The sequence below is a fragment of the Polypterus senegalus genome, chromosome 3 (genome assembly GCF_016835505.1).
Source record: "Polypterus senegalus isolate Bchr_013 chromosome 3, ASM1683550v1, whole genome shotgun sequence".
NCBI classification, from domain to species: domain Eukaryota; kingdom Metazoa; phylum Chordata; class Cladistia; order Polypteriformes; family Polypteridae; genus Polypterus; species Polypterus senegalus.
In genome coordinates this window covers 298,031,912-298,050,560 of record NC_053156.1, presented here as the reverse complement: position 1 = coordinate 298,050,560, position 18,649 = coordinate 298,031,912, and the positions used below count along the sequence as shown (strand labels likewise).

Genomic DNA, 18,649 nt, shown 5'->3' with positions numbered 1-18,649 from the left:
TTTAGGTATTTTTACAAGCCTTAAATTTTACACCATTTGGCTTGCTCTCTCTCTCAAGGGTGGGGATCGATCTGTTCTTAGCATAATTCTTTTTTTTTTTGTAAAAACTTGATTACTATGTATTGATTATAATAAAATTAATAATAATAAAAAAATGTGCCCTTGAACTGGTAATTTACAAGAGGGCTCCCAGCTCGCTTCGCTCACCAACCCCCAGGCAGGTGCTATGCACTGGCCATGTCGCGGCTCTGCCGCTCGTGTATGGGGATGCGGATGTACAATTTAAACAGATTGTTATTTTCATGGGAATTGTTACATATGCATAATAGAACTATTTTACATTACAGCGAGTAATTAATCATAGTAAAACTTATTTTTGTTTCATGTTGCGTTAGAGATATTCATTGCATTATACGTTTTCGTTTTGTTTGGCTTTGAAATTAACACGTAAATACTTTTTAAACTTTTACTGTAAAACGTTCGTAAAAACAATATTTGGAATTAACTTTTTGTCAGTATTGCATTGAATTTTGATTCCGTGTTTGGACTTGCATCGTGACAACTTAACGTATAACTGCCCGTGAGTGAATATCGTTTCTTTCTCTTTAATAAATAAACCGACTTTTTCGAAATGTTTGTCCCTGTGATTTCTTAATTGTCATAGCAAAAGGTGTTCTAACAGGAAACTGTAAATGTTTTAATACGAATAGCATATCAAGATCTCCTTTTGTGTGTAATGTTTTCCGTGGATTGTCCCATTGTATAGTCCATTACTTATACGTAAATTATGCAATAATATTACGATAATCCTTCTTTCTACAGTAATTCGGCTGGTGGAAGACCTGACGGTGTTAACGATCGTAGATATTGTACGGGATATTGTAAGTTGAAGTTTTCATCTTCTGCACCATCACCACCAACTGCTTCAGCATAGTCTATTGATACGCATTTAACCAATTTGCTGTGTAACCGATCGACAATTTTCACGTTAATTCACTTGACTTCATCGTTTCTCGGTGCTAGGATTGCCCGTGTACTCATTTCTTCTGTTGATAACCCTTCGGGATGAAATTCTCCAATAAGATTTGGACAAAATAGGTCTTCTTTTACTGGGAATTTAAAAGTGAGGAAAACGTAAAAACTTAATAAGAGCTGAAAGCGCAAGAACTGTGTCTGACAAAAGCATTCGCACGAAGGAGAGGTGATGGGACCGTGGTCGTGAGCCATTAACTGGAAATGGTTGAGAAGAGGGCGGGACTCTCTACCAACTTGAAAAAATCTCTTGGCAGTCATCTTGTCTTGTCTCAAGATTTTCTTTTATAATCGAAATGTCGGGGATAGTGTTCATCTATGAAAATAACTATTGTGTACTTATAAGGTATCATGACACAAATGTTATTGAGATTGAATTGAACATTTGACCCTTTTCTGAGGCAGCTGAGCACAGTTCTGAACATCTGTTAAAATGTCTTTAATTATCAGTGTTTATCATTGACTTTTCTTCACGTCACTACAGTATCCCTGTGTACTTGGCTCTGTGGGAGGGTGTACTTTACTAGGATGAAGGTCCGCTGTTTTCATTCCTTAAGCAGAAAGGTGATTTTATTTTTGTGCTTTAAAGTTCCAAGATGGTCATTTATTTTTCCTGACGTGTTTTTTTTTTTTTTTTTGGTTAGTGTTAAAGGTACTTCAGAAATGGACACATAACATGTGCCAAAGAATTAAAATTCAAAAACATATATGCTTTGTTTACGTTTGGGTCTGTTTTTAGTCAACACCAGCTGCATCTATTTCAATGGGCAAACATAATGTTTACATACTTTCTTTGGGGTCCCATTGGGTACAGTATGCTTTTATTGCTGGCAAAATATTAAACAAATGCAAAATATGTGTACCTGCCTAAACTTGAATTTACAGATCAGTTTGTGTCATTTGAAAAATTTTCCCTTAACATGTGGGAATCATTTGGAGTCGTATTCTTCATATCCAGAAACTGAAATATTTGCATCTTAAAATAGTATAAAAGTACTAGCAATGAATCAATATATTTTAGAACAGCAAAAGCTGACCCTCCACGTGGAGAGGAGCCATTTAAGGTAGTTGTGGGTATCTGATATGGATGCCTCCTGGACACTTCTCTGTGGAGGTTTTATGGGCACAACCAGCTGGGACAAGACCCTGGGGAAAACTTTATATCCCAGATGGCTTTAAGATCTTACCATATGAATTGGCAAGTGTGGCTGGGGAAAGGGACGAATGGGCCTAACTGCCAAGTCTCCTGCCCCCATGACCTGGCTTCAGTTAAGCAGTGAAAATAAATAAGTGAATGAATGAAGCAAAATACAAGCAGCATTGACATTGGCCGTCAACGTGAGAGGTGCAAAGGGGCACCTTATTGTCTGATTTCTCACCTTTTTTCACGTATATCAAATTATTGAACTTGCTTCTTTAACACGTAGTTGCTAATTTGTTAGTGTTCCTTCCTCATGAAGGCTAGCACCCTATGTTTAAATACCATACCCGCTACTTATCTGTGCATTTTCCTCTTAACACTGTGGTTTTCCAACCTTATCCTGTAGACTTGTGTGTGTTTACTTGTGTGTGTGAGGTAAATTGTCCCTAAAGGAGTGTTACAGGGAGCTCTTCTACTATAAAAGTAAAATGTCATTAGCTAGTTAACAATATACACTTCTCATGAAGATCAGCATGCGAAGAAGATGCAACAGCTGAAAACTCTTTTAGTCACAGCCATTAAGTTGGTACTTAGAAGTGACTTTTGGACTGTGAAGTATTTACCCATAATGTGCCAGCGCAAAGGTAAAGATTAACAAGAGGAATCTGCAGTAAACATGTGACCTAGCAGATGTAGAGTTTACAAACGTTTATTACAAACTCAAAAAACATTGTGTCAGCTAATTGACTTGCCCCTATGAACTGGACCATTTGCTGTTCTTACTTGCAATTCTGATGAATTTAACATGTGTCTTAAGGCTATGACACATTACACAATCTGAAAGTTCCTCACACAAACTGCGTGCAAACTCATTAGAAACAGCCTGGTCTTGGAGTCTGGCCAAGTCCAGGCTCATTTTATTAGCAGGTGGTAACCTAAGGTGGATCCTAAGAGTAGCAACAACAAGTCTATGGTCAGAATTCACAAACTGGGCACTTCTGTAGACCCTGCAGTTTTGCAAGAGCCTCCAGCGTCTGCCCATGAGGACATGATCGATCTCCTTCACCGCACCATCAGTATTGGAGTACCAAGTCCAACGATGTGGTTCAGGGCGCTGGAACCAGGATCCAGTGATTCGCAGCCCCTGACCTTTTGCATAGTCAAGGAACATGGAGCCACTTTCACCACAGTCACCAGACCCATGGGGACCAAGACAATCCTCATAGCCAGCCCTGCCAGTGCCAGTGGCTGCATTGAAGTCACCCATGACCAGAGGAGTGTCACCCCGTGGGCACCCATCAACAACCTAGTGAAGCCGCGAAATGTTTCCCTCGCCGAGACATCACTCACCACGGTCGGAGCATACACCGAGACAACAGACAAGGCACCCAGGGAGTGCCGTAATCTGAGTCCCATAATATGCTCGTTGAAAGGAGTGACATTGGACATCATCGGAAGAAGCCAATCCACTACAGCAACAGCTACTCCCTGAGTATGACAGCCATCAGACCGACCAGACCAATAAAAGGTGTATCCACCTACAGAGATCTGGCCAGTCCCCCGGTCTGCTCACCTCAGAGAGTGCCACCACTGAAATGCGGAGTTTACGTTGCTCCTCTTACAGCAGAGGAAGATGATCATCTTGCCGGAGAGACAAGACGTTCCATGCGCCCACCTGTATGGGCCGCCTCAAATTGGGGCCATAGTGCTACCGTGCAGCGGGCAACGTCTCAGCACCACACCAGTTCTGATCCCCAACAGACCTGACTCCATTGGCTCTCCAGCCGTTTCAACTCTTCCGAGGATGGGGCTCCCAAGGGCTTTCCCCCATCCCCTTCATGATGCAAGCAGCCTTCCAGAGCTGCTCCCGCAGAGAGCAAAAAGGAGTCCTTTCTGTCGTCTCTGAGCTTTGTGAAGTTTTTTTTACGGTGGCCGGAGTGCTAATCCTTGATTATGAAATGTAAATAAACTTACATCCCTAATATAACTATGAATGAAATACTAGTTGATGACATTAATTGGAAACAATAAAAAATTACTAGACATATACTGTGGATTCATAATGTTTTCAGAGCCAGCCCTTCACTTTTTCCATATTTTGCTGTGTCCTAAAATCATTTAAATTAATTTTTCCCCTACTCGCGCATCATCCAATTCTCCAAAATGACAAAGTAAAAACAGAATTAAAACATTTTTTGCAAATTTATTAAAAATAACAAATTAGAAAAGATCCAATTGACACAAGTATTCAGACCCTTTCAAGGACCATTGGCAGTGGTTGTAGCCTGAAACTTTTTTGAGTTTGACACAACAAGCTTTGTACACCAAAATTGGAGGATCTACTGGCATTCTTCTTTGCAGATCTGTCAGGATGGATGGAGACCATCAGTGGAAGGTTATTTGCAGCTCACTCCAGAAATGTCCAGTTGGGTTTAAGTCTGAGCTCCTGTTGGTCATCTCAAGAACATGTAGAGTCACTTTGCTGCATTCAGCTTTCTCTCAACCCAGTCCTTGGAAACAAATCCATAGCATGATGCTGCTAGCACCGTGCTTCACAATTTGGAATGATAATTTCACAGGTAATGAGCGGTGCCTGGTTTCCTCCTGGCACGATGTTAACCATGGCTTCATCAAACCAGAGGATCTTGTTTCTCATAGTCTAAGGGTGATTTAGGGGCATTTTACAAACTTCAAGCAGGCATTTGTGTATCTGTTGCTGAGGAGAGGCTTCTGTTTGACCACTTTGTCATAAAGCCCATGCTGGTGGAGTGTTGCAGTGAAGACTGCCCTTCTGGATGTTTCTCACATTTCCACACAGGTTCTCTGGAACTCAGCCAGAGTGAACATCGGGTTCTTAGTCATCTCTGTTACCAAGGCACTTTTTCCACCATTGCTCAGTTTTGTCAGGTGTCCAGCCCTAGGATGATTCATGGTTGTTCCATTCATGTTTTCATTTAAGAATTATGAAGGTCACCGAGTTCTCAATCAGTGCTGCAGGAATTTTTGTTTTTGTAGCCCAACCCAGATCTGTGCCTCGACACAATCCTGTCTCTAAGCTCTGCAGGCAATTGTTTCAATTTCATAGCTTGACTTTTGGTCAACTCTGGTGCCTTCTATAGACAAGTGTCTTTCTAATCATGTGCAATCAGTTGAACGCATCACAGGGTGTGCATACACTGACCTCCAGGACATCTATACCAAGCGATGTTGAACCATGGCAAAGGGAATTACTGTATCAGTGACACCAGCCATCCCAACAAAGGCCTCTTTTCTGTGCTGCGGTTACACTGTGGCTGCCTAAAGTCCACTTAAGAAAGACTGAAGAGGAGCTTCTGACCACTTGCATCTGCATGTGAAATAAGGAAAGTGTCTAGAAATACATGATGCCCTATTGTCAACTCTCTCAGATTAAGTTCTTGAAGTCATCTATTTACTTACTAGTATTATTTACTAACCAGTAATGGCACGCTGTGAATACGCTTGACTTGAGCATTCCTAATTTTCGTTTTCTTTCTCTGTACGTTTACCATTCGTTTGCCTGACAGGTTGACGCGCTTGCTGCTTCCTGAGCAGCTCTTCTTTTCTCCACCCTAGCGGCCCGCTTCTTCTCTTCTTTCGTCAGCATCTTTTTGCGTTAAAAATTATTAAGTCAGTGTTTGTGTTGCAGTTACTTAGTACGTTTTCCTTCATTTTTCACTTAAGCTGGCACTTAAGTCTTCAATCTGCCTCAAGAATGATTTATGATTTGAAGAGGTAGGGATGAGAACGGTGCCTGTATGCTGGCACTGCATGGCCGCCCTCTTGATAGTCATGAAGTCCTGATAGATTCGAAGCATGCGGTTTTGACTTCACAAAATGCATTGGTACCGTACTGTTTGTGGGTATTCTGGCACTTTTCTAGTACTGGCATACCATGCAACCCTACCGTGTAATTTATCAGCATTTTAAGAGAGAGAGGTTAGGAGCACGTGCATGACAAACCAACTCAGGATCACAGATTAGGACGCGAGTGCAGCCATGCAATGGGTGACACCACACTAGTTCAGATGGAATGCAACCAGTGTGAGGTGTTTTTTTATGGTGGCTGGAGTGCCAGTTCTACCACCAAATCCCCAGGTTTTTCCCTGCAGGTTGGAGGGCCTACATGCAGGGCTGGATGCAGATTAACGTCATACCCAGGATGGAGCAATTGCAGGTTAAGGGCCTCGCTCAACGGCCCAACAAAGTAGAGTCACTTTTGGCATTTATGGGATTCGAACTGGCAACTTTCTGATTGCCAGTGCAAATCCCTAGCCTCAGAGCCACCATTCCACCAAGCATTTTAATATTAACATTTAGCACTGTAAAACAAACTGAAAGATACTCTATGCGGATGTTATAGGGTTGTTTTGGGGTTTTTACATTCTACCTGTGTATTTTAGGGGTCCTTTTCTGATTCCTGCATGGTTTTAGTTAATGATACATTTATTTTGTTTTGTCTGCACATGTTTAAAATACCAGAGACTTTTCATCATCTACAATATGTGCTATTTATACAAAGTTTGTTTTCCATTTATAGTGTAACTGGATTGAAACCTATCGTGCCTGTGTAAATAAGACCATGTTAACATAAAAGTAAACAAAAATGCATTTAGTCTGTTTTAAAGTATTTAGGTCATATTTTGAAAAGCTACTGAAAATAACATCTCCTAAGATTTTTTTTTTTAAAAGTCTGGTGTAAATAGGAACCCTTGTCAGATTCTGGCAAGCTTGCGCAAGACTGAAAAATAGAATTTGAGTGAAATAAACAACACAGCCTGCTACTTTCAGCTAACCATTAAAATTAAACAAATGCAGATGGGTCCTAACATCTTGCAAGTTCCTTAAGTACTACATATCATGATTTTTTTTTTTGTATGCCGCTGTTCACTGAATGCAGACACAGTGCACTATGACAAGTTCTCAGGTAAAATGCAAGAATACTGCAGTGCCCTCCATAATGTTTGGGACATTTTTTACTCCCTTGATTTCCCCCCTCTGCTCCACAGTTTAAATGTTAATCGTAATGTTTGAGACAGTTAGTGTCACAGGTGTTTGTGATTCCTTTCGGTGTATTTCATAGCTTCATAAGATACCCCAGCTTGCTTCTACCCTTCGGCATCTGTAGTTGCCATTGCTCAACATGAGGACAAGAGCTGGGCCAATGAAAGTCCAAGAAGCCATTATGAGGCTGAAAAACAAGACCAAACAAAATCATTTGAGACACTGGGAGAATCTTAGTATGACCTAAATCCACTAACTGGAATATCATGAAGTAGAAAGAATGCACTGGTGAGCTCAGTAAGTTCAAAGGGACTGGTAGGCCAAGGAAAACCTCCACCACTAATGACAGAAGAATCCTCTCTATGGTAAGGAAAAAGCAACAAACGCCTGTCTGACAGATCAGAAACAGACTTCAATAGGACGATGTGTGTTTGTCAGAGATGACTTCCAGCCGAAGACTTAATGAACAGAAATACAGAGGCTATGCTGCAAGATAGGATGGCCAGATTACATCCATCCATCCATTTTCTAACCCGCTGAAACCGAATACAGGGCCACGGGGGTCTGCTGGAGCCAATCCCAGCCAACACAGGGCACAAGGCAGGAACCAATCCTGGGCAGGGTGCCAACCCACCGCAGTGGCCAGATTACAGTTTGTGAAAAAGGAATTAACCCTTAACTACTTGTGCTGGCGTATTTTGTACAGCAATCTCAAATATTTTTGTCCAGCGTCCTTTTACTTGAACCTACCAACAACATCCACCAGCTATCCTCCGCTTCATTCACTATAAGTAAAGTATCACAATGGTTTCCCTCCAGCGTGCCCAAGCTGGTTTTATGAGTGGATCCACGGTTGCAAGTTTCATATGGTACATTTGGTACTCACGTATGTATGACAATCGTGAGATGTTCTTCTTGCAATGACTATGTCTGCAAGGAACATTTAACAACTGAAGTGAAATGCGATACTTATGCAAATCCTGCATTGGGTGCAAGTGTGACCGGGTGACAAATCAGCACTGAAAAAGTGAATATGGTTTATTTTTGGAAAGACCTAGACTGTGTTGTACTATTCAGTCATATAGTATTTATTTACATTAAAAAAGTGTACAATTTAAAATTATTACAAGAGGTTTATATTACAACCTCCCAGCGTGCATATAAGTAGCCATTTTAACATTGGTTCATAAAGTACACCGCACAAATACTTAAGAGATGAGAAATGGTGTGAGTAGTTAAAGGTTAAAAGGGGGATTAAATAAGACAGATATTGAAATCACAAATGCTCTAAAGTTGCATTTTCCTGAAGAGTACATGTATGAAGAAGTCCATAACTTTCCAGGAATAACAAGGAATATCAAAGTTGTACTTGCTCCTGTTAGGGGTCGCCACAGCGGATCATCTTCTTCCTTATCTTTCTGTCCTCATCATCTTGTTCTGTTACACTCATCACCTGCATGTCCTCTCTCACCACATCCATAAACCTTCTCTTAGGCCTTCCTCTTTTTCTCTTTATTTGGAAATTGTAGAGACTTAATATTTTGTCTAGAATTCTTAAAAGGATAAGTTTGTGAAAAACACTAATCATAGTATATATTAGTTCTAAAGTGAAGTCATTTTAAATTCCTTGACTGCTCTTGGTGCCTACAATGGAATTAATGGATACGTGGGTCCATTAGGACGTTGCTGTAAAGAAATCCAGACAAGTACAATTTTGACATTGATTGCTGATGCGTAGTTAGCTACTTGTCATTTTGCAGCAATAGCTAATTAAAGATACAAGCTTTCATACGGCATACTTTGACTCTCATAGTTTTAGTGAGTAAGCCCATATTGCCTCTGGCTTTCAGATTTTTGCCATTCATTTTACAGCTAGAACTCTGTAGTAGTCATTTATTTTATTCTGTGTGGCTCTGATACCTTGAAGTTAATGTGTATAGGACTCGTAGTATTTTACGTAGGTGGGGTCCCAAAATGCCTCCCACCCTCTGTAATTTGGCCCTGATTAGATGATGATGTCTGGAACACACATGGATTACATTCTAGCCAAAGTGTGTGTGGACATCTCTTGTTCAGATGTACGCTGTTGACATTCTCCTCTAGTAGGGTCCTTCTAATATTCTAATTTGGAAGGAGTGTTCTGTATCTCCACTTCTTACTAGTCATTTTTTTTACAACCATATCATTTGTCAGTTTTTCTTTATTATTATTTATCTGTGGACAGTGCAGTTGATTCTTACATTGTTGTTGTAAACAGTATACATAATTATGGTTTATGTCTGTGGCATTTCTGTGGAGGGGTGGTTATGTGTTAACTGTGTATTTAAGTACTGTGACAGAGCCCTCAGACCAGACGCCACACACCAGATAAAAGTCCAAATGTTGATTTTATTTTTACAATAAAGTGCACAAGCACCTCCACTATACCTTCTATAAACCATACACAATACAATCCTCAATAATAATAATCAATAACAATAATCCTCCACACCTCCCAGCAGCTTAGTCACCCTTCCTCCCACCTCGGCCCACTGCTGGGATTTCCCAGAGTCCTTTTATATTTCTTAACCCGGAAGTGCTTCTGATCCCCCAGTCCATGTGATTCCCTAGCACTTCCAGGTCAGGTGAAAACTCCTCTTTTTTTTTGTTCAGCTATACGGAAAATACAAGTCTCTCTTCCTCCCTGCAGTGTCCCCTAGCGGCCCCCATGGTATCCAGCAGGGCTGTGAAGGAAAACTCCAAGGTCCATGATGCCCTGCTGGAATTCAGGACATCTTCACGTTGCAGGGAGGACTCCATCTGGCTGTTTGGGGGTATTGGCCGGGATAAACTAACGGCCATACTCCACAGTGCGTATATGCCTTCTGTTTACAAATAAAAAACTTTGGATTCAGCAAATATATACCGGTCTAGTGGCCTTGGAACCCCTGCAGATTTTTTTTTTTTCTTTCTCCAGCCAATTTTTTTTCTTCTTGTTTTTTTGTCCTCCCTGGCCATTGGACCTTACTTTTACTCTATGTTAATTAGTGTTCCAGAAATTTATTTTCTTAATTAATTTGGCTTTTTTCCTCTTTCTTCATTGTGTAAAGCACTTATTTGTGTGAAAATGTGCTGTATAAATAAATGTTGTTGTTGTTGACTCCTTCACTCCCTACACACTTCATTTTGTTGTGCATTTAATTTTAAATGGATATAGCTGCCATTTTTCACCATCATTCTGCACTCATGATGACAAAATGAAAACATGTTTTCAGAAATGTTTGCAATTTTATTAAAATTCTAAAGGTATAATCTCTCAAACCCTTTGCTTTGGCGCTGCAAAGCAAAACTGTTTGCTTCGATTATCTTTGAGACGTGTCCGCAACTTGTGGCAAATTGAATGAATTAGACATCATTCAGAAAGGCACACGACTGTGTTTATAATGCCAACCACGATTCACGATGAATGTCAGGAGAGAAAAAAAATCAAACCCCAAAGTCCAAGCACTCTCTGTAGACCTCTGTGTTCAATTTTTGCTAAAGGTCTAGATCAGAGTGCCACCTTAAAAAAAAGAAAGAAAAATATTAATAATAAAAAAAAAAACTCACAATATTTCAGTGTGGTGCTGTGTCGTCATTCGTTGCACTCAAGCATGATGCAGCCCCTCTCTGTGTAGATCAGGGCATGGGGGGGGATCCATGCTTTGAGTGTCCCCAGGAGTCTTGATAATTGAGTACAGCACTCATCTGAAGTACTGTATGCAGTTTTGGTCTCCAGGCTACAAAAAGAACATAGCAGTGCTAGAGCAGAATGACTAGGCCGACTACAGGAAATGAGTGATGAGGAAAGGTCAAAAGAGCTTCCTTTTTAGTTTATGCAAAAGAAGATTAAAGAGGAGACATGAGTGAAGTGTTTAAAATTATGAAGAGAATTTGTCCAGTGGATTGAGACAGTGTATTTAAAAGGAGTTCAGTATGAACACAAGGACACAGTTGGAAACTTGTTAAGAGTAAAATCCTTTTACATTAACCCTCATCCATGGATGCCATTTTTATAACGTTTCCATGAATGGGGGGTCTTGCAGACCATTTTAAACTGGTTAAATCTGCCTAAAAAGCAATACAATAACTTCAGAAATTTTTATTACCTCTGTATTGAATTAAATGTGATGTAAATTTTCAATGGTTTACATGTTACCTTTGTAATAGTAATGCGTGTTCAGTGTTCTTTTCACCAAATCATATAAAATGAAGTCATAGTATCACTAAAACAAGACGTCAGTTACACGTCTGATTCGCATACAGCACAGTCACTCAGAATCTGCCTCAACTTCAACTTGTTTGCAGGCCAGACACACAAGGGAACGTTCTGAATGTTCCTGGCAAACAGGAAGTTTGCACTGGGAGCAAGCGGCCTTTATCTTTCTCTCCTTTGCCGTTAGGCACATGTGACAGCGTCGCTTCTCAGATACATTTGCTGCATCTCCACGGGGCTGTTTCAGCAGAACAGCGACTCCAGTGCTCTCAACAGAACGTTTGACACCGTGTCGTAGTGCTTGTTGTGTTTCAGAATGGATGGCACTCAATCAGTGGCTTCGTCAAAGATTCACCTCACTCATGCAGGAAGAGTCAACGACGATATTTCTTGATCTAATTCCAGTCAGGATTGTGGCACATCCAGATTACAAGGGCGTTCTTCTGTTGCAAGGTTTCTTCATCAACCATTTGATTCTGCCATCACGCGACATCATTTCAGCAGAGTCTTCATCGTTTGTTGACCTATTATTGTCCTCTTCCTCCTCTGAGTCACTGTCACAAGAACATAACTCCATTTCACTGTCACAATGATCATCATCAATTTTTGTTTCCTCATCACTTGACACAGTGTCACTTCCATCATCATTGTCCTCTTCATTTGAGTTGTCTGATGTATCGAAGTCCGACAACTCCTTCATTATTTCAGCCAGGACTTCACTTGCATTGAATTTCTTTGTTGGTCGTTGACTCATTGTTCATAAACACATCAACTGGACTTGCTCCTCAAGAAACTATACACCAGCAATGTCTCAGGCAGGACTAAGAAAATCTAAACCAAAGAAAATACAAATTTAAATAGAAAATTCAAATATAAAACAAAGCAAAAACACTCGTACAAAAATGGTAACGTTTCCATGAATGGGGGGTCTCGGAGACCCCCAACTACTTTGTGCTACTGTAGCACTTATTTGCACTAAGCTATTGAGAAGTGGATTTTGGCACATTTTTCAAGACAACACAAAATGAAAAGTCAAAAAATTTCATGGCTGTCGTATTACCTTGCAAGGGAAAGAATTTGAAAATCTGCTACTGTGGGTCTTGGAGACAACCACCCCCATTCATTGATTAGGGTTAAGATGTTTTTCTTCACACAGAGAACCATAGATAGATGGAACAAGGGACCAAGTAATGTGGTAGACAGGAGGACTTTAGGGACTTTCAAAACTCAACTTGATGTTGTTTTGGAAGAATTAAGTGGATAGGACTGGCGAGCTTTGTTGAGCTGAATGGCCTGTTCTCATCTCAATTATTCTAACATGCTAACTCCGTATGGCCCTTTTGACATTAGAGAGATCTGAATGATTCATTAATCGGTGACTGTTGCCCTCTTTGAATTTTCTGCTTACTGCTGTGTGTTTTGGTGTTTGCGTGATCTTATTTGTATATTTGTCTTGATTGATTTACTATTCCGTGTCTTTATAATACACTCTCCACACTCAGTTTTAATTTACTTAACATAATTATAGTATTCCTGATGGGAGGATAAAGCTGAACATTTAACAACCACGAAAGCCTGAGCAACTAAATGTAAATTTTCCTTTGTCTGTTGCCATCTTAGGGATAAAGGTTTAGTGGTTACAAACTTTGTGGTTTCAAGGCCAGTGCAGTAGCCACTAAGCTGTATTTTCTGTAGCGTAATTCAATGTCTTATTAAGCAGGTCATGAGTTTGATGTGGCTGTGTCAACAGGCCAAATCATGCATGAGTCACAGTCTCTCTAATACATCTTGATGGCTAATTTATATAAAGCTTTATATTTAGATGCTTTTTATTATACATGTGAGCCAATAGAAATTTTCCATTTTTTTTCCTATTACCTCGCCTAATCTGAAAGAAAAAGACTTGACTTTTGAAGGATAGGATCAGCACATATCAAGTGGCAGGTGGTAGCTGTGCTTATCAAAGAGAATAAAACAATAACATTTACGTATGAGCAAAGAACTGTCATTAATGACTTAGTGCAGTATTTCATTCCCATATCTCTGACTATTTACATTAAACAAATAAATAAACTCTCGATGGTCAGCAGGTTTTAAGTAAGGATCCTGTTGTAGGGTGAAGTAAGGACAATGCCTATTTTTGTTACTAGCCACCCATACAGTGATGGCACAATGCCCTCACAGATTTTTACACCACACCCTTGTAACACCCTAATTTGTTTTCTGCTGACAAAGCTCTTGTTCCCATACGTTGAAAGTCTATTAAGAAAAGACTGACCTAGCATGAGTATATAAATATTCAAGTTAGTCAGCTGCTGTATTTACTGAAGGTTTACTTCGGTTAACTAAGGTATGACAGCAGTGAGAACTGATTTCTTGTCCTTTTATCACACAGACATTATAAATTAGTAGTTTCATCTGCCCTAAATAAAAGCAAGCAATGTTTCAGCTGATCCTCCGGCTAGGACATTGGATATCTCTGGATCCGCGGTCCTTAAGGCTGATCCACCAATTATCTGTGAACCACCTAGTCTCACTGAGATTTCTCAGGTGGTGGACCAGCTGAGGGGGGGAAAGGCTGCAGGGATCTGTGGTGTCTGGGGTGAACTTCTCCAGGCTGGTGGTAAGGCTGTCCTCCTGGCATTGCAAGCAATGTTTGCTTCCATTTGGGAGACTGGCTTCATCCCAACTGACTGGAAAATGGGACTTGTCGTCCCTATCTGGAAAGGGAAGGGTGATCGCCTGGATTGCAGCAACTATAGGGGGATAACACTGCTCTCGGTGCCAGGTGAGGTCCTTACTAATGTCGTCCTTAATAGGATCCGTGATCACTTGCTCACCTACCAGCGACCGGAACAGTCTTCCATTGACCGCATCCTGGCACTGACGGTTCTCATGAAGCGCAAACGCGAATATCAACACAGTTTCTTTGCAGCCTTTGTCTATTTTCGCAAAGCGTTCGACTCAGTTGATCGAGCTGCCCTGTGGAACATCCTAAAGGCTCACGGGATCCCCTCAAGTTTGCTGGATATCATGGCCGGCCTGTACACTGGTACTGTGAATGCTGTGCAGAGTGGAGGCAGGACCTCTGTGTTTTTCCCAGTTGATTCTGGGGTTCGTCTGCTCCTACGCTGTTCAATGCTTGTATGGACCGGGTATTGGGCAAGGTTGTGGGGTCCAGTGGCTGTTGGGCATCTGTTTGTGAAGAAAGATTCAGGGATCTTGACTTTGCTGATGATTCTGTGGTCTTCACAGAGTCAATGGAGGCTCTGATTGGGGTGCTCAAGAGACTGAGTGAGGAGTCTGAGTGTCTGGGCTTGCGAGTGTCCTGATAAAAACCAACATCCAGGTCTTTAATAACCTCTTGAGCATGGCCATCAGCAGCGTGTCTGTTTTTGGAGAGAATGTCGACCACGTCGAGAGGTTTACTTACCTTGGCAGTGACATTCATGTCTCTGGTGACTTTTCCTATGAAGTCAGTAGACGGATTGGAAGAGCATGGGGGGTCATGAGGTCGCTGGAAAGGGGTGTGTGGTGCTCCCGATATCTATGCAAAAGGACGAAGGTCCAAGTCTTTAGAGTCCTGGTACTTCCTGTCTTGCTATATGGTTGCGAGACATGGACGCTATCCAGTGACCTGAGACGAAGACTGGACTCCTTTGGTACTGTGTCTCTCTGGAAAATCCTTGGGTACCGTTGGATTGACTTTGTGTCGAATGAGTGGTTGCTCATGGAGTCTCGAATGAGACACATTACCTGCATTGTGAGGGAGCGTCAGTTACGTCACTACGGCCATGTGGTGCGTTTTCCCGAGGGTGATCCAGCTCATAAGATCCTCATTGTTGGGGACCTGAGTGGTTGGACCAGGCCAAAGGGTCGCCCACATAACACCTGGCTGTGGCAGATAGAGGGTCATTTCCGGAGGGTGGGACTGGATTATGTGTCTGCATGAGGGATTGCCAACCGGGATCCTGAGTTGTTTCGTCATGCAGTGGGTGCGGCAACACACTGTACCAGTGCATACTCCCCAGCTTGACTTAAATGTTCCATAAAATCATAATGTGAATTTCCCCTTGGGATTAATAAAGTATCTATCTATCTATCTATCTATCTATCTATCTATCTATCTATCTATCTATCTATCTATCTATCTATCTATCTATCTATCTATCTATCTATCTATCTATCTATCTATCTATCTATCTATCTATCTATCTATCTATCTATCTATCTATCACACTCAAAGTATATAAATGAAATTCTTACAGTCTTGTCTTGTCTCATTTCAAAAACTTTTGTTCTTATGCATTATTGAGATGAACTTCATTATGTTCAGTAATGTTAATATCAAATAGGGATAAAGAGTGCAGACCAGGCTCACATGTCACAGCTCTGTGCTTCATTTCTAGTACTATTTACCCAAGGCATTCAGAATAGCTAGTGATGTCTGTCAGTGCAGATTATTGTACGAGTCACGGGGTTCAAAGCAAACTCCAAATGGTTATATCTTTCAAGGTAGAGTGATGGAGATGGACAGGTGATTGACTAGGGGAGACGTGCTATAGCTCATGTGATTCAGCCATTGCAGTATAACCAAATCAACTCTCCTCCCAAGAGGAAAGATGACCGTGGCAGGTTCTCTAGTTGCAGCTTGTTTTCTGTCTCCTTTACATCTGAATGTTGAAAGAGAATCTTGCTCGATACGGTGATACAACTCTCAGGAATCTGAATAATCCAGCTGCCTTCATCAGTGCCTCTGTCACATTTTGATGTTGATCAGAGCCCGCTTGAATGAGGAAACATGTTCTGTCAGAGCAAAGCTTGTCGAGGCCCACTGGTAATATGCAAAGCAAAGGGATTTTCAGGAGTACACTCAGTAGAACATGTGTTTTAGTCAATAAGTACTAGACATAAAAATGTAAATAAATGAAAGTATAAAATAAGTAAAGCTGTGACTTATTGTTCTTGCTTATGAAAAGCATGATTTAGTAAATGTTTATTACAGGAAAGGTTATCCCTCCTTTAATAATGAAGCCCTTTCTCTTTGGTATGAGATTATTGGAGAAAAATTATTGTATAATGATTCATATCGCCAAGCCATTAGAATAATATGTGAGTCATCAGTTACCTGGCTTGGATTCATTTCCCTGCTTGATCATTATTTCCCAGTGTAAGTGCCATGAAGAACAGACTGGCATGCTGTTTAGATGGGAAATGACTTCTCGTCAGAGGTAAGGAGCACTTCCAACCCCCATGTGACAGGAGTCAGTGATTTCATCCCCCCACCCCCACTGCCCCCAAAAAAGGCATTCCATTTTGGTCACCTACAATGGTGGTACATGGGAGTTGGGAGTCTGGAAGGGCAGCCATATCGTGGTTCTTGGGTACTATTAGAGGGCACTGTTGGGGGTCACCTATCTGGTTTCCACATAACCTGAAAGTGCTTCCGAGAGAACATGCTATAAGACCAGATGCATTCCCAGGTCTAACTTTAAAGGAGCTCACCGCCTCATCTTAGGGAGTCCGGGCAACACTCAGTAGAAGGAGAAGACAAAGATTCACTTGTTTGTGTTTGTCGTTTGGTTGTTTGTGCACACTTGGTAAGCTATTCGTGCCAATAAAATCCCGGACTGTGTTTGGTGATATTCTGTCATACGCATGTTCCCCCATAAAGTTTTCTTTTACATATCCCAACATACATATCTCATATTTCAAGCCTCTTTTTGTGCATATGTAAGCCTTATAAATAAGGCCCCTGTGCTGCCTTTGAGCATTATAAAAGTAAGAATATGCAGTTATATTTATACAGTATTTATTTATATATATATATATTCTTTCTACTTTGTGTTTACCCATTTTCTTTGCTTGTGCTTTTTTTCCTGTCTAGTTGTACGAAAATTGCAAGAGTTTGAACTTCCATATGTATCTGTCACCAGTCTACGAAATCCCGAGTACCGAATAGTCCTCCGCAAAAGGTAGGAATCACAAGGAATTTTCCTGTAGCTATTAACTCTCGGCAAGAGTGTTTCATGGGACAGTGGGCCTCCAAGCTAGTTGCATTCTTTTTTCATTTCACGGAAAGTTTTTCTGGTAATTACTTCAGCATGGAGTATTAAAGTAGATCATAGTTTAACCCTTATATATATATATACCTGTGACTTTCAGCAAACACTGTTGCATACCTTTGGGTCTTTAGAGACCCGGCATATATTTATATTTGAATCAAGCCAAAAATAAACATAACTATCCAAACCTTTATTGAAACCTCTTCCCTGCGTACTTTATATCTTTATAAACTAATTTGTAATACTTAATGACTTTTTTACTTTTAATATTTATACACTCACCTAAAGGATTATTAGGAACACCTGTTCAATTTCTCATTAATGCAATTATCTAATCAACCAATCACATGGCAGTTGCTTCAATGCATTTAGGGGTGTGGTCCTGGTCAAGACAATCTCCTGAACTCCAAACTAAATGTCAGAATGGCAAAGAAAGGTGATTTAAGCAATTTGGAGCGTGGCATGGTTGTTGGTGCCAGACGGGCCGGTCTGAGTATTTCACAATCTGCTCAGTTACTGGGATTTTCACGCACAACCATTTTTAGGGTTTACAAAGAATGGTGTGAAAAGGGAAAAACATCCAGTATGCGGCAGTCCTGTGGGCGAAAATGCCTTATTGATGCTAGAGGTCAGAGGAGAATGGGCCGACTGATTCAAGCTGATAGAAGAGCAACTTTGACTGAAATAACCACTCATTACAACCGAGGTATGCAGCAAAGCATTTGTGAAGCCACAACACGCACAACCTTGAGGCGGATGGGCTACAACAGCAGAAGACCCCACCGGGTACCACTCATCTCCACTACAAATAGGAAAAAGAGGCTACAATTTGCACAAGCTCACCAAAATTGGAAAGTTAAAGACTGGAAAAATGTTGCCTGGTCTGATGAGTCTCGATTTCTGTTGAGACATTCAAATGTTAGAGTCAGAATTTGGCGTAAACAGAATGAGAACATGGATCCATCATGCCTTGTTACCACTGTGCAGGCTGGTGGTGGTGGTGTAATGGTGTGGGGATGTTTTCTTGGCACACTTTAGGCCCCTTAGTGCCAATTGGGCATCGTTTAAATGCCACGGGCTACCTGAGCATTGTTTCTGACCATGTCCATCCCTTCATGACCACCATGTACCCATCCTGTGATGGCTACTTCCAGC

General features: G+C 41.0%; 1 protein-coding gene across 3 annotated transcripts in view; it reads left to right on the top strand.

The window, feature by feature from the left end:
* snx17 (sorting nexin 17) overlaps window positions 1–18,649 on the top strand; it is a 217,622-nt gene that overhangs the window by 155,904 nt on the left and 43,069 nt on the right. For all 3 annotated transcript variants that reach the window (XM_039749489.1, XM_039749487.1, XM_039749486.1), the window contains exon 7: window positions 17,317–17,404. In XM_039749489.1, coding sequence (XP_039605423.1) covers window positions 17,317–17,404 — 88 coding nt within the window. The remainder of the gene's footprint in view (window positions 1–17,316; window positions 17,405–18,649) is intronic.